The sequence below is a fragment of the Labrus bergylta genome, chromosome 3 (genome assembly GCF_963930695.1).
Source record: "Labrus bergylta chromosome 3, fLabBer1.1, whole genome shotgun sequence".
NCBI lineage: Eukaryota > Metazoa > Chordata > Actinopteri > Labriformes > Labridae > Labrus > Labrus bergylta.
This window is the reverse complement of record NC_089197.1, coordinates 25,886,317-25,899,859: the sequence shown is the minus strand read 5'-3', so window position 1 is coordinate 25,899,859 and position 13,543 is coordinate 25,886,317. Positions and strand designations below refer to the sequence as shown.

At 40.6% G+C, this 13,543-nt stretch overlaps 1 protein-coding gene across 2 annotated transcripts in view; it reads left to right on the top strand.

Moving 5' to 3' along the window:
- The window catches only part of LOC109991172 (protein unc-13 homolog C), a 101,437-nt gene that overhangs the window by 20,445 nt on the left and 67,449 nt on the right, over positions 1-13,543 (top strand). For both annotated transcript variants that reach the window (XM_065953031.1, XM_065953032.1), the window contains exons 6-9: positions 2,230-2,283; positions 6,861-7,080; positions 7,969-8,196; positions 11,849-11,990. In XM_065953031.1, coding sequence (XP_065809103.1) covers positions 2,230-2,283; positions 6,861-7,080; positions 7,969-8,196; positions 11,849-11,990 — 644 coding nt within the window. The remainder of the gene's footprint in view (positions 1-2,229; positions 2,284-6,860; positions 7,081-7,968; positions 8,197-11,848; positions 11,991-13,543) is intronic.

The following is a 13,543-nucleotide window of genomic DNA, read 5'->3' as shown; positions in this document are numbered from 1 at the left end:
GTTTATAACTGTTTGTCCAATATGTGCTGCACAGTCTTTGTCTGTCTTGTTTATGTATGTCTCATCCTCATGTACTTTTAGTCAAAAATATTTAAAAAATCAAAGCTCTTGCATTAAGTAACTTAAAAGCAACCTGTTAAATACATAAATATTTTACTCTTTAAAGATTTATATAACTTTTTTTAAATAAAATGATAACGTAGCTTGATTTAATGCACATAGATGGTGATGAATGTTTATATCACAGTGAACAACATGAGTTGATGCTGTATTTGTCCATATCTCTCATGAAATTAATAACCAACAATGTCTTGGTAAGTATGGGTTGTCGTTTTTTATTTGTAATTTTATTTTTTTGAATTTTGGGTGTATATTTGCCATTCCTACATATAGGACCCATAACAGCTATGGGTGATATTTTTCAGTGAGTTGTCAGATTTCAGCCTCGCCGGTGCTTGGCCATTTTGTCTTCCTTTTTTTTGTTGCTCGGCAGGTGTCACAAAAATTTGTATTTAAACCGAAATTTTGACAACTCAACCCAAAAATATATATGAGAGACTTCATTGACTTCTGATTTAATAGTTTGAGGCTTTTAAATCATGTAAAAGTGACAGTGAACAAGTCTTTTACACGTGGGATGAAGTCAGTAGTCAGCAAAAATAATTGGTACCCTCTCATGCCTCTCCTTTGTCAATGTCCCCCATTTGCTGTGTGATTGCTTCAGGGCAGCAACAGCGCTTTATTGAAAAGGACAGCAGGGTTCCCCCCATAGTATGGTGGGATGCAAAAACAAACTACAAAATACGAAAGTTGAAAATGGCTCAACAAAGCATTGAATGCTATATTGTAGCTGATTAGACGTTATCAGGACACAGGGTTGTATTGTATTGCCTGTAGCAACCTCAGCAGTGCTGGTGCATGTTGATACACTTACATCAACACTCACAGTTCATGTAGAGGTCTCGTTCCCTCCTACATCTTCCATGGCTTCCATGGATCTTTACCATAGCTGGGCTGTACAGACAAAAGGGTGGTGGTAAAGACTGATCCAATATTGTCAGCTGTCCATGTCTGCATTCCTTTGTTATGTAATCTCCTCCCGTCTGGGATAAGTGTTTATCAATCTCTGGTCACCCAAACTCTATGGATATTAATGTAACAGCTATTAAACATAACTGTGTGTGTCCGTGCGTATATATGTTATCTGTATGTGTTTGTAAGAGTGCTTTATGTGGGTGTGTTCTGTTTAATGTTTCAGTATGTTTGTAAATGTCTGAGCAGCTATGTGTGTGTTTTCAGAGTGTGTGTGTGTTTTCAATGTGTGTGTGTGTGTGTGTGTGTGTGTGTGTGTGTGTGTGTATTCCTTGTTTCTGAGGGAGAGTTGGTGTTGTGCAGTACAGCTGGCTTCACCCTTACGTGAGTGAGTGTGTGTGTGTGTGTGTGTGTGTGTGTGTGTGTGTGTGTGTGTGTGTGTGTATGTGCGTCTTGTGTTTCTGTTCGTGTTAAACTAATGTGCAGAGCAGACAGCAGAAAATATGATCAAAGCTTCATCCAACAGAGAACTGAATATAAATGCCAAGCATGACTGCAGTTTAGCAACTTCTAATGCATGAGTGGATAAAGAATCATGCAACGGCTGTATAATCTCTCCTGATGAATAGTCGAATCTTTCTAGAGCTTTATGCCTAAACCAGCAGTCCTGCATGGCAGTTGAGACACCTATGCGCTCAGTATGGATAATAAACACAATTCCTCTGCTGTTTGTGCTTTCAGCATTCTCCCTCCCACTCTCTCTCTAATTCAATCACTTTATTTCTTTCATCCTCTATTCATGACCTCCTTGGAATAACAGGCTTTGGTAAGCTTACTCTCTGTCTATGCTTGTGCACGAGTTAAGAGCAACAAATGAGCCCTTTGTCTTTAGACACATCCATCACACAGACTAAGCAGTTGTGTTTTTGTTTTGATCTTTCTTTATTTCTGTTTAGCTAATGTCTCTTTGCAAGTGGAGTAATACAGGTTATTCATGTCTATGCTGGGCTTGTTCCTTTCCACAATCTGTTTAACGCTACATACAGTAGATGTGAATTTTACGTGCCACTCTTTGTAAATCCATTTAGACGCTGACTAAAAACTGCAGCTAGATAAAATGGGTCGGTGGATTCATCTCTTTACATCATCTTTTTTTTTACTTTCCTCTTCTTCTCTCAGACCCTCACTGCTCGAAAGGCAGGCCTCTCGTTCGCTCTGGTGAACCGGTCCACCCTGAATAATGAGGACCTGGTGAGTACTAACATGTCTGCAAAGCCTGCATTGAAAATCATTGCCTGTTTATTGTGAAGTCGTAGTGTATAATGAGTTGTGGGACATGAGATGCTGTGTCCATGTTCTCATTATTTTCTAGGGCGGTGTTTGGAGAGCAGGGGGCTTAGACTGACTTATAAAGCTATGCTCTATGCTGCAACCGTTGTACTTCAGGGCCCAGGATCATTTGACCAGAAACATTGGGTTCCAGAAATTAAAATGACACAAATTGCGTAAGAAACTGGCCCCTTAGATGTACATCAGCTGTCTGTCTGCCTCTGTCTGTCTGTAATACATATTGAAATGGTCAATGTAGCCAGATATACTCACTCTCTCTGCTGTGCTCCTTCTGTTAAATAATTTGGAAAGGTTCAGAAAATAAACATACAAGAAAAGCCCCACCATTTCATTCTGACAATGTCCTACAATGAATAATAGGATCTTTGCATCAAGGAAGACTGAGCTTTAGAGAAAGGGCAGGAAGTCTGAGTTGATGGTGTGAGACACTTTTCTGTTGACCTCCAAAGCTCTCTCTGCATTAATTGATTGCAATTCTTTCCTCCCAGAGGGAAGGCAGTGTTACATGAGGCACACAGCTCAAGAAGGCCAGTTCTCAGCAAGACAAACACGCAGACAATATCATATCCACTGATGTGCAAAGGAGCTACCACAGCCTTAGAAATGACTGGATTTGAATTTGCACTTTATGCACACATATTTCATTCAAACAAAAGACGTGCCATGTTTGCATTAATTATCTTTTTTCACACACTTGTCTTGGTCCTTATGGTGCACATGCCCAGTTGCCCTTAAGTGACATGGTCTTGATTGCTGATTTGTTGCCATGGGGTTGATTAAAAGGGCTTTAGGGATAAACAACTCGTGTCCTTGATGAAGCAATGACGTGATAGATGCAGTGTGATAATCGTTTGTTAGAGGGAGTGGATTCTTGGGGAAATTTGGGGATTGCACGAAAGTGGAAAGGAAGGCGTTGAACTTTAGGAATAATTATCCAGTACTGTGAGATGAAGGAACATGGAAGACTTGAATAATTGGTTGTATAGAGGAGCTGAGATCCAAGCAAAGCTGCAGATTGTGCGGTCTTTCTAAGTAGGACGAGCAGATGTCAAGAGTTTTATCTGCTGCATTAAGTTCAGGAGAGTGCCTTACTGTGAGGACTGCAAGAATACTTTGTAAACGACCATATGCTGTGTAAGAGTGTAGAGTAGTTAAGTGAAAAGAAGAGGAAGAAAGGCCCGATCTCAAGAAGATCAAAGCTTAGCCCGACTTCCCAACATGAGCCCCGATGTCACTTACCTAGCAGAATGTTGAACAACCAGCCCGCTGCTCCCTGAAGAGATGTTTAAACCTATAAAGAGTGTTTATTCCATCCTTCTTGTTTTTGTCTCACCTCTGCTGCCACTCCTTCCTTTTTTCTCCGACACATAAATCTACTACCTCTTTGATGTGACTGAAGCATCTCACTTGCTGACGTATATATAATTCTCTTGATATTCTCTTTCTGCGTCATGTTTTCCATGCATCTGCTTTTTAGAGCAGAAAGGAACATTATGTGTGGGCCGGCTAACAACACGTGTGTCACCTCAATGTTCTGAGCTGCATGTGATTTAAGCACCCGAGCCTTTTAACAGTGACTGTCAACCTAAACCATGGGCACTGCTTTACCTGCTGTGAGCTGAAGAAAAAAGGGACCACAGGAGTAGGGAGTCACGATCTGACATAGGTCATGGAGTACCTGAAAATACGATGTGTCGGCTGGTTTAGGTCAGCTCCTGTACCATCAAGCAGGTTTTTTTGCAGCAAAGCGCACTAAAATGATTTCAACCAATACATTTTGGATATTTTTGTTATTCTCTGCAAATTTTGGTTGAAATGCGAGCAATTGTCTCGCTTTAAACTAAGGTCATGATGTTAGTAAAAATGCATTCCTTGTTAGCACTGAGATGGTTCAGTAGTTAAAGCTAAAGGTTAGAGGTGTAGAAGTCTGGAGCAGGATGATAGGGATTGCAGTGTCAGTCAGGTAGTTGACAAGGACAATAGGTGGAGAAATTGGAAGGGAGTGGAGAAAGCAGGAGGGAAGATTAGATTCTTCTCCATCATGTTGCTCTCAGATGGGGGGCTGCAGCTGTCAATCAATGCTAGCGAGTGTCTTGCACAAATTACCAGGGTTACCTCCCAGTCTAACACATGAGCCTCACACTTCTAGCTCCCTTCCCACATCTGCTGCACAGTGTGACATGCAGTGTCAGGACTGAGAGTTAGGAGAGACAAGGAGGGACGACAGCGTCGATGAAAATGTACGATGAAGAGTAAAATATTACAAATTATACATTCAGAGAAACACTTGTCAGAAATAAATCTTGAAACAAATAAGGTGTTCAGCACCATTTAAAGCATTAAGTTAGCTGAGGCCCAAGACATAGAGGTTAATCATCCAAAACTAAGAGACTGAGAGTACTCAGATTTTTTCATGCTGATAGAAGTTTTGGCTCACTCATCCACTTCAGACAGTTTTGGTTTGCTGTGGCAGTCTCAGGCCTCAGGTCTCATGCCATGCACACAGTGGCACACATGCAAGTTAACAGTGTCAATGAGAGGTGCCCATCAGCAGAGGCAACAAAGCATTGACCTACTGGGGGGATAAACAAAGACTGTTTCCTGGCACTTGCCCAAAAATACCACCACCAGTTTTTGTTTCTCCCCCCCCCCCCCCCCCCCCCCACATCTTTCTCTCTCTTGCCCCCCCCCAGGACTGTGAGAGTGCAGTAGTTAAATATATTAGTAGTATGTAGTCCCCCAGTATTCTTGGTTAGAAACTCAAATGATAAAATCTCATTGTGTCAGCGTCTGATTAAAACAATAGACCTGCCATGAGACCTATCAAAATACATCAAAACTAAATAAAAGCTCTTTGTAACCGCAAATGACGTTCACTAGGGTAGTGAGAAAGAGAGAGGCAGACAGGTCAGAGCATGCAAGCAGTAGCCTGATGAAATAGTCAACACTTGTTCTTAAATGTTCAGTAATTCATAATTCATTCAGGAGTTTGGGAGAATGCAGCTGAAGAGAGTGAAGCAGGTTTGAATCGACATGAGAATGAGAGATGGTCATGTAACCAGGTGAAGTATTGAAGATTCTTTTAGTTAACAGTTACAGTCCGACCTTAAAAAAAAAAAAAAATCAGAATTGGCCTTAGAAATTGTAATCGGTGCATCTCTAGTTTTGGATGCTTCAGTATTACATTTGGAGAGGAACAGGCATTGCTCTAGTTTCTGTGTAAGTTGTAGATAAATCTCTGACATCTGCTTCATCTCATTGCTCTTAGATTAAACGGGAAATCTCCCTGTCTCCCTCTGTGTTTCATTAAAGGTCCTCCAGGGTTCAGCAGCCTCTGTGTTGCATCAGCAAGAGTATCACAATGTTATGGTCCTGTCATCTGGTGTCATTTAATCATCTCTGCTGGTGTATGTGTGTGCCTCAGAGGATGTGTCTGTCTGTTACACTGAGCAGTACAGCAGTCTTTGTGGGAAATTGCAGGGCTACTGTTCAGGTGTTAAAGCACATTGTCAACACGCAGGGGGCTGAGAGCAGAAGGAGGGGAGGAGGAGAATGGGTGAGGAGGGGAGCGCAGTGGAAGTGGAGAGCAAGTACCTCTTGAAGATTTATTTAACCACAATACATCTCTTTCTCTTTCTCTGTCACTTTCTCTCTCGCTGGCTCGCTCTCTCTCAATCTGGATAATGCTCACTTTTAAAAACCTTATTTACAGCGTCCATTGATTCTGCCTTCAAGAATTGGCAAGTCACGGCCCGTTTTCCGGTCCTTGTGGATGGCAGGGCCGCTGCAGTAAAGCATTCAATTTGAAGAGGCTTCTGTTACACAGCAATCAGTCTAGACAGGCCTGAAGCAGACTTTAGTATTTGGTCTGGAGGAGCTATATTCAGTAAACCACTCAATTTGAACAAAGCATGTAGGCTAGAGGTGCTGTTAATCTAAAGGAGATAAGATATAAAGGTGATTTACATTAATGTGGCTGACCTCTCTATCGATGACTAGGTAAACAAAAAAAAAGGATCAATAAACCTCCAACAAGTTCACATAAATAGTATTAGTCATATAAATGGTTGAACCCCCAAAGCTAAAGAATGCTGCTGGACTGATGAATGTTAGCTGCAGTTAAACAAACTTATATAATTGCTGTAATGCAGTAATGCAAGTGTGCTGTATATTTCATCTGACGCAGACTGCAGATCAATTATATTAGGCCCTCTGAAGCCATTTCTGTTCAACTTTTAAACTTTGACTAAAACTTTATGTTATGGTATCGGGCTATTGTGGTCCCTCAGCAGGTGCTGAGTTTTTTTATTAACTTTTGAAGTTGTTATTAAATCTTGTTTTCATGACCACATAGCACCACAAGAGTTTAACAACATCATCTGCGCTTCTGTTGTTCACAGACTCTTATTTTTTTTCAAGTACTTTCTTCAAACAGTATTATTTCCTTCACTTTCTAAAAGCCTCCTCTGTCTTCTCAGAAACTGCACGTCTTCAAGAAGACTCTGCAGGCCTTGATCTACCCGATTTCATCCACAACACCCCATAACTTTGAGGTGTGGACGGCGACTGCTCCCACTTACTGCCATGAGTGCGAGGGGCTGCTGTGGGGCATCGCCCGTCAGGGCATGCGCTGCTCCGAGTGCGGTGTCAAATGCCACGAGAAGTGCCAGGACCTGCTCAATGCAGATTGTTTACAAAGTAAGAAAGCATTTTGATATGTGTTTAATGTTCATTTGCCTATGCTGAAAGTCTGAGGATATATGTTCACAAAAGTGTCAGTTAATGTGTCAGTCTTTTGTTTAAAATACATTCTGAAGAAATACATTTTAAAAAATTGGTAAGTCTGCAAATGTGGTTTGCCATAGAAAGTGTGAACAATGATAGCGCTGAGCCCTGAGATATTCATGAATACTGTTAACAGGATTTGTTTTAGAGATGTAACATATCCCCTTTCACTCATTCCTATATGAGACATGTTGCCTTCATACTGCTTGCTCAGTCAAATGCTCATTACAGTCTGCTATCACTTCTTTCAATCAGCCACTTTGGCGTTTCATACAGTAGACTGATTCAGTAGGAACAATGTGATCTGCAGGCTACAGGATGATCCTCAAGGCAATCCTTACACAGTCTAAGTGGATTATCTACACCACAGCTATTGTAAAGCTCAGTGTTTTATAACCCTTTTATACGAGCATAACAATTTTTTATAGTTCAAACTGTGATTCATCTTTATCAAGCCTCAATCTGAACTCATGAACAAACTCTAGATATGTGATCCTTAGATCAGATACAGCTAATCAACCGTCTCGTAGCCTCTTTTGTCTCATAGACACACATTCTCATAAGTAACGGACACATTTAGTACATGAGTTTGTGAATCCTCATTTACCACATGCTCATACACATGCTCATACTGACAGTCATAGTGGGTTGATAGGTTGATGGATATTGTTATACAGTGTTTATTTTTATAATGACTGAGAGAAAAGACAGTACATTTACTGCAGTTATTTGTCAAAGTAATTCTGATTCCTTTTTTTAAATGAACTTTTTTCAGTCTAAAGAAATGTTGTCTTGTTTCAGGGGCAGTAGAGAAGAGCTCCAAGCATGGGGCAGAGGACAAGACTCAAAATATCATCATGGCTATGAAAGAGCGCATGAAGATAAGGGAGAAAAACTGTCCTGAAGTGTTTGAGGTGATCCAGGAGATGTTCCAAGTCTCCAAAGAAGAATTCAACACCCATCTGAAGACAGCCAAGCAGGCTGTGCTGGATGGGACCTCCAAGTGGTCTGCCAAAATCAGCATCACAGGTGAGCCTGGTTCTTCACACGATATTGGATAGTTAAAAAGACAAGTGTAGAAGGCTAAAGGATGAGAAGGATGCCAAAACATTTACTGAAATTTAAACTATGAATCATTTTGTACACAAATGTTGGATGTTATAAGCTTTCATATGCACAAGAATCATTCATCAACTGAATATTGATCAATGCTTTTTAACTGACACCTGATACAGCTGCACGTAACCACTGACCTTTGGACCATGACCTATAACCCCATTACTGAGTCCTCCACCACCAAATCATCAAAGCTGCCATTACAAGTCATGCTCATCTCATAGCACAAACATTGTTATTCAAATTAGTATTCACTTCTAATTAACCTCCAGACCTTTGTCATTACCCTCTGACACTGAATTTAAACAGTAATGCACATTTAATTAGAAAAAGGAATATCAATTAATTTGGTCATTTGGTTAGATTGTTGACAGAACTGGTTAATATTGAATCATTTTATTGTGGAAAATAATGGTGCGACATTGTTCCTCATCCTATTGACTTTGAAATCAGGACACAGTACTGAGACAGTCCTCTGCTATCTTGACCTTAGCTTTCCGACAATGCCATGTATTAAAAGTCACTCAGTCCTGCTTATGATCTGTAGCTCTAATGAAAAAAGTGGACAAGTTAAGCTGTTGGAGAAGTTATTAGGTTGCAACTCAGTAATAAAACATCTGTGGAGGGGAGTAATAAAAAGGCGATGATGACTAGTTGAGAATAATTGCTGCAGGTGACAGATATCGTTGTCTTTTTGGAGCACACTGGTGTTCTACTACGTACAATGTACTGTGGAAATGAATCTCCAACAGTTGAAAGCGCTCTCTGAGACGCCAATCAAAATGTCATGCCCCTGAGTGCATTTTTGACAGTACAGCACTTCACAGCACATTGAGGATGAATGTTACCCTTGCACAATGCATATTTTTTGCTCTTTTTGGGGGCACTTTGGGCCACTCTCTGACTTTTAAAATGGTTGTGTGTAATCTAAAACTCCCGTCTTTAAAGGAAAAATGAATCAGGCTATGTATACTTTTGCTTAACCAAACTATGCTGTCTTCAGATATCATCCCTTATAGACAAGAGAAAATAACTGAACCAACACATTTCTATTAAAATCATTTTCTTGTGCTATTTTCAACACATTCTGGATCACACGACATCTGTTGTGTTTACCTATTTCTGAAATCTCTAAATCTAGAAATTGGGCCATAATAAGGCTCTTATTCATTGTCACATTCATGGAACATTCCACAACATACTCACTTGGTTTTATTATATTTTTTTTAGTTGACTGGTAGAAGGAAGGTCAGAAAGTGAGCTATGTAACCTCTGCTTTAGTCTCTAATCCATCTCTGTTGCAACTGTGCCAGACCCAGCTCATTTATTGCTCACCTTGCATTTCTCACACTGTCAATACACCAGGGTGAAATAGAAACAGAGAGTGAGGGAGGCAAACAGAGAGGGAGAGTTAAAGTATTGGAATAACAAGCAATAGGACTGTAGGAGAGGGAGAGGAGAAGGAAGAATAAAATGTGTAAAAAGAAAAAAAAAGAAAGAAAAAAGAATGAGAGAGAGTGATGCAGAAAGACCCAGAGATGTCTCTGTCGATTTCCCAAGGGCTTATTGAACGTCCTATTTAAAAACGTACTTATTGAGATGTTATTTATTCACCACTTTTTAGACAAACGCTGGCTGGTATCGACATTTAGCACTCCGACGTGACCATGAGATATTCTGATTCTGGCTAATGTTCACACAGCAAGGTCTGGCTGTGAGCCTGAACCTTGATCTGACATACTACAAACAGCTCATTTGAAAATCTTTGTCAAACATCAATTTGGGTATTGTACCTCCAAACACGCTGATTTCATTATCATCACAAAACCATGTATTGAGAAAAGTTTATAAAATTACTGTTAATGGTATAATCCATAACCACCTTGCCTTGACTCCTCCCCCCAGAGGTCAGTGTATTGAATGGTAAAACACGTAGTCTCCTTTGTCAGTGTCCGTTCTTTATTGCACAGCCACACTTCAATGGTTTATGTTTCTGAATATGCCCCTTTGTAAGTCAATTATAATATTGTGTACGTTTATTTTGTTATCCTTACATTCACCGCTCAGTTCCTCTTCAGATATGTGATGAAGTAGCGATGCTATGCTAGTTAGCTAGCTCAAACACAGAGTTTTGGCATGACGTTCTTTTGTAACCAGCACTCATCATTTATTACGTAAGCACACCATTCAGCTTGTTCACTGACAGTTTAGTTACCGGTAATGTTCCACACAATGGGAAACCATTTTCATGCTTCAAGAAAATTGCATGAATGGTGCTTAAACCATATTAGATTATAACTTCTGATTGGCCCGCCTTGAATTAAGTCTGATGGAAGTCAGTCTGAAGGAAGGGGGGCTACAGTAGATGCTTCTGCATCAGCAAATAAAACATGAGCTTGGAGATTTGTCTGGTCCCAAGGCCAGTATTTAGTGATTCGTGAACGGCAAGACATGCCAATCTAGCAATTTGGTAATTCATAATCAAGTGAATTTTTCAGGTAAGGGGAGTCTTAAAACATAGGCAAGCTAAAAGTCAGGGCACACGGCTAGTTGTCATAGAAAGGGGATACGGCAGATAATTGTTTGCACACTGGTTCATGTGTTTTGACAGTCTTCCTCTAATGGACTTAAAGAGCCTGTTAATTGACAGAAGAAGTGGTCAGCAGTGGACCCCTTCTTTCCCTTTATTCTGACAATAAAAGATTTGGGGACAGGAATACCACCCCTCTTTACTTGTATACTGCTGTTCAGGACTTTTTTTTTACATAGTGACATTTGGGTTTGAGCAGTCCTGCAGCAAGCAGGCCATGGCTCTTAAAACCTTCATATCCTGCCCACCAACTCCTCTCAGCATTGAGCTGAGGGATATATATGTACCCTGAATTATTTAGACTGTCACTTATGCATATTTAATGCCCCAGTGTCCTTTTCCCTTTTATGGTGCTGTGAAATACTACTGTCTCTCTTCTGCACCTTCCTCTGTGTGAGGAAGTGAGGTTCTGAATCAAGGATCGCTCTCTCTTAAGCCAACGCTTAGCTCAGCATAGACATGTTGAAGTGGGGGGCAGAAACACAGGGGTGGAAATTTCCTCTAGGAATAAATAAATCATGGATATTCTTAACACTTTGAATATAGGAAATGGATAAACCGTGGCTGCTGTCGATGACCCAAAGAGCTGGTCTCAGCCTCCGCTTAGGGCATGTTCAGAGAGTTGTTGAAGGCAGTGGAGGAAGTTACAAGGCCTTTATTCTTATGTTCAAACCAGATAACCAAACATTTCATCCAGATATCATGGTAGCAAGAGCTGAAGTATATATATAGAGGAATAATCATGACTGGGATTGAGATCTTCTGTAAAACCTTGCCGCACCAGGACGGTGCTTATCGTCACTTCATCACTTCTACAATTCAACGCCACTGGAAATGAATTAAATTATAGTTACTCTGATAAATAATACTAACCAGCCACTTTTAAAAGGCTTTCAAAGCCTTGACATGTTGAAATATGTAACTTGTAATACTTTCATGAATTTTCAATCTTCTCCAACCCTATCTTGTCTTCAGTCATGAGTGCACAAGGATTACAGGCCAAGGATAAAACTGGCTCCAGCGACCCTTACGTCACCGTCCAGGTGGGCAAGACCAAGCGCAGGACAAAGACCATCTTCGGCAACCTCAACCCCATCTGGGATGAGAAGTTTTTCTTGTGAGTGTTCTCTATTAATTTGACCTCTATCAGACCAGATAATCTCTACTGAGATTAGGAGTCATCTGTTAGAGGGAATCTCAAGGCATTAGTAAATAAGTACAAAAGAAATCTTAGTGGCTTGGGGAATACCATGATGGTATTACCATGAGTTACGACAAACCGGTATATCACACCAGCTGCACTGCAGAGACTCTGTCTGTTTGTTTCCAAGCTCTCGTCTGTGCACGTTCTGTCTAATACACGCAGAAACACACAGAAGCACACACACTCACACGTCATGCAACCGAGAGTTAGATTTATAATGAATCTTATTAATAACTATTAGTGCCACTGATAATATAGCCCACAGCTATTCATACACACTGTCCAATGTCCATTATGCACACATTAGAGAATGTAGCCATGGATTCCTGTTGAGAAAATAAGTCAATACATGTTTACAGCCTACCTTTATTTGATGTTGAGCTCACAGAATATAAGTCAACAAACTGGTCTGGAGATATTAATAATTAATGAGGATACGCTTTTGTGACTCGTGCGGAAATATTCACTATGTCTTGGTATAAGTGTCTGATGTTGAATCATTTAGCAAAATATAACTTCAGTCTGAAATATAAAATCAACATATTGCGTAGTGTCGTGTGTGTTCAGTGGCACAATGAAAGGAGAAAAGTTAAATAAGCCTGCCGGCCGAGTTAGTCTATTTAAGAATAAAGACTGAAATCTGCTGTGTTAATATCAAAGCACCAGTCTGCAGGCCCACCTGGCTCTTAAAACTGACTGAGCGATGACACTCTGTTTGGTTTGATTCATGTTACACCCAAAACACACCTATGTAATCAACGGCTTGATTCAACCTCTTCACACGCACTGCGCCTGGCTCTGCACCTCAGATTTTGCTGTCAAAACTATCAAAATGTATTCATTCGCCCCAAATCACTTTGTCCCTTGCGCTTTAGACAGTGCTCTTTACGCTGTCAAAATAGGGCCCTCTGTGTTTGTGTGTGTCTCTCCTATGCCATTTACAAACAAGTCTCCACACCTGTAATGAGACTCCGGTGGTGGCTGTAATAAAACTCTTTCCCATTACTACCGGGATGTAGATTAATAGAGCGATACATTACTGTGTGCTTGGCAGAGAGTAAAATCCCAGTCTAGTGCAGCAGCAGCAGCTAGTGCTTCCCCCGCACAGGGATTAGTTAAAAAAATACTGCTGATAGTGTTTCTCTGGCTGTCGCACCCAAGATGTCATTAGAACAAAATGTAATCTGTCGGTTTTAATTCCAGAGCCGAACAGTCTGACCCCATCTGAAGCTGAGTGCTTTGGCCACCTCTGTTCTATTTAGCAGAGTCATTATTGTGAAACGTCTGTCAGCTGCACTGATGCAAAGAGGAACCAAAAAGATGGACATTAAGCTTTCACAAATAAATAATCCTCGTCAGAAATGCTGCTTCACAGCCATTCTTGGGGAACATTCAGCTCTTCCCTGATGATTTTAGCATGCATCAAAGAGGGAGGTAATAATATATATACACAGAGTAAAGGTTAT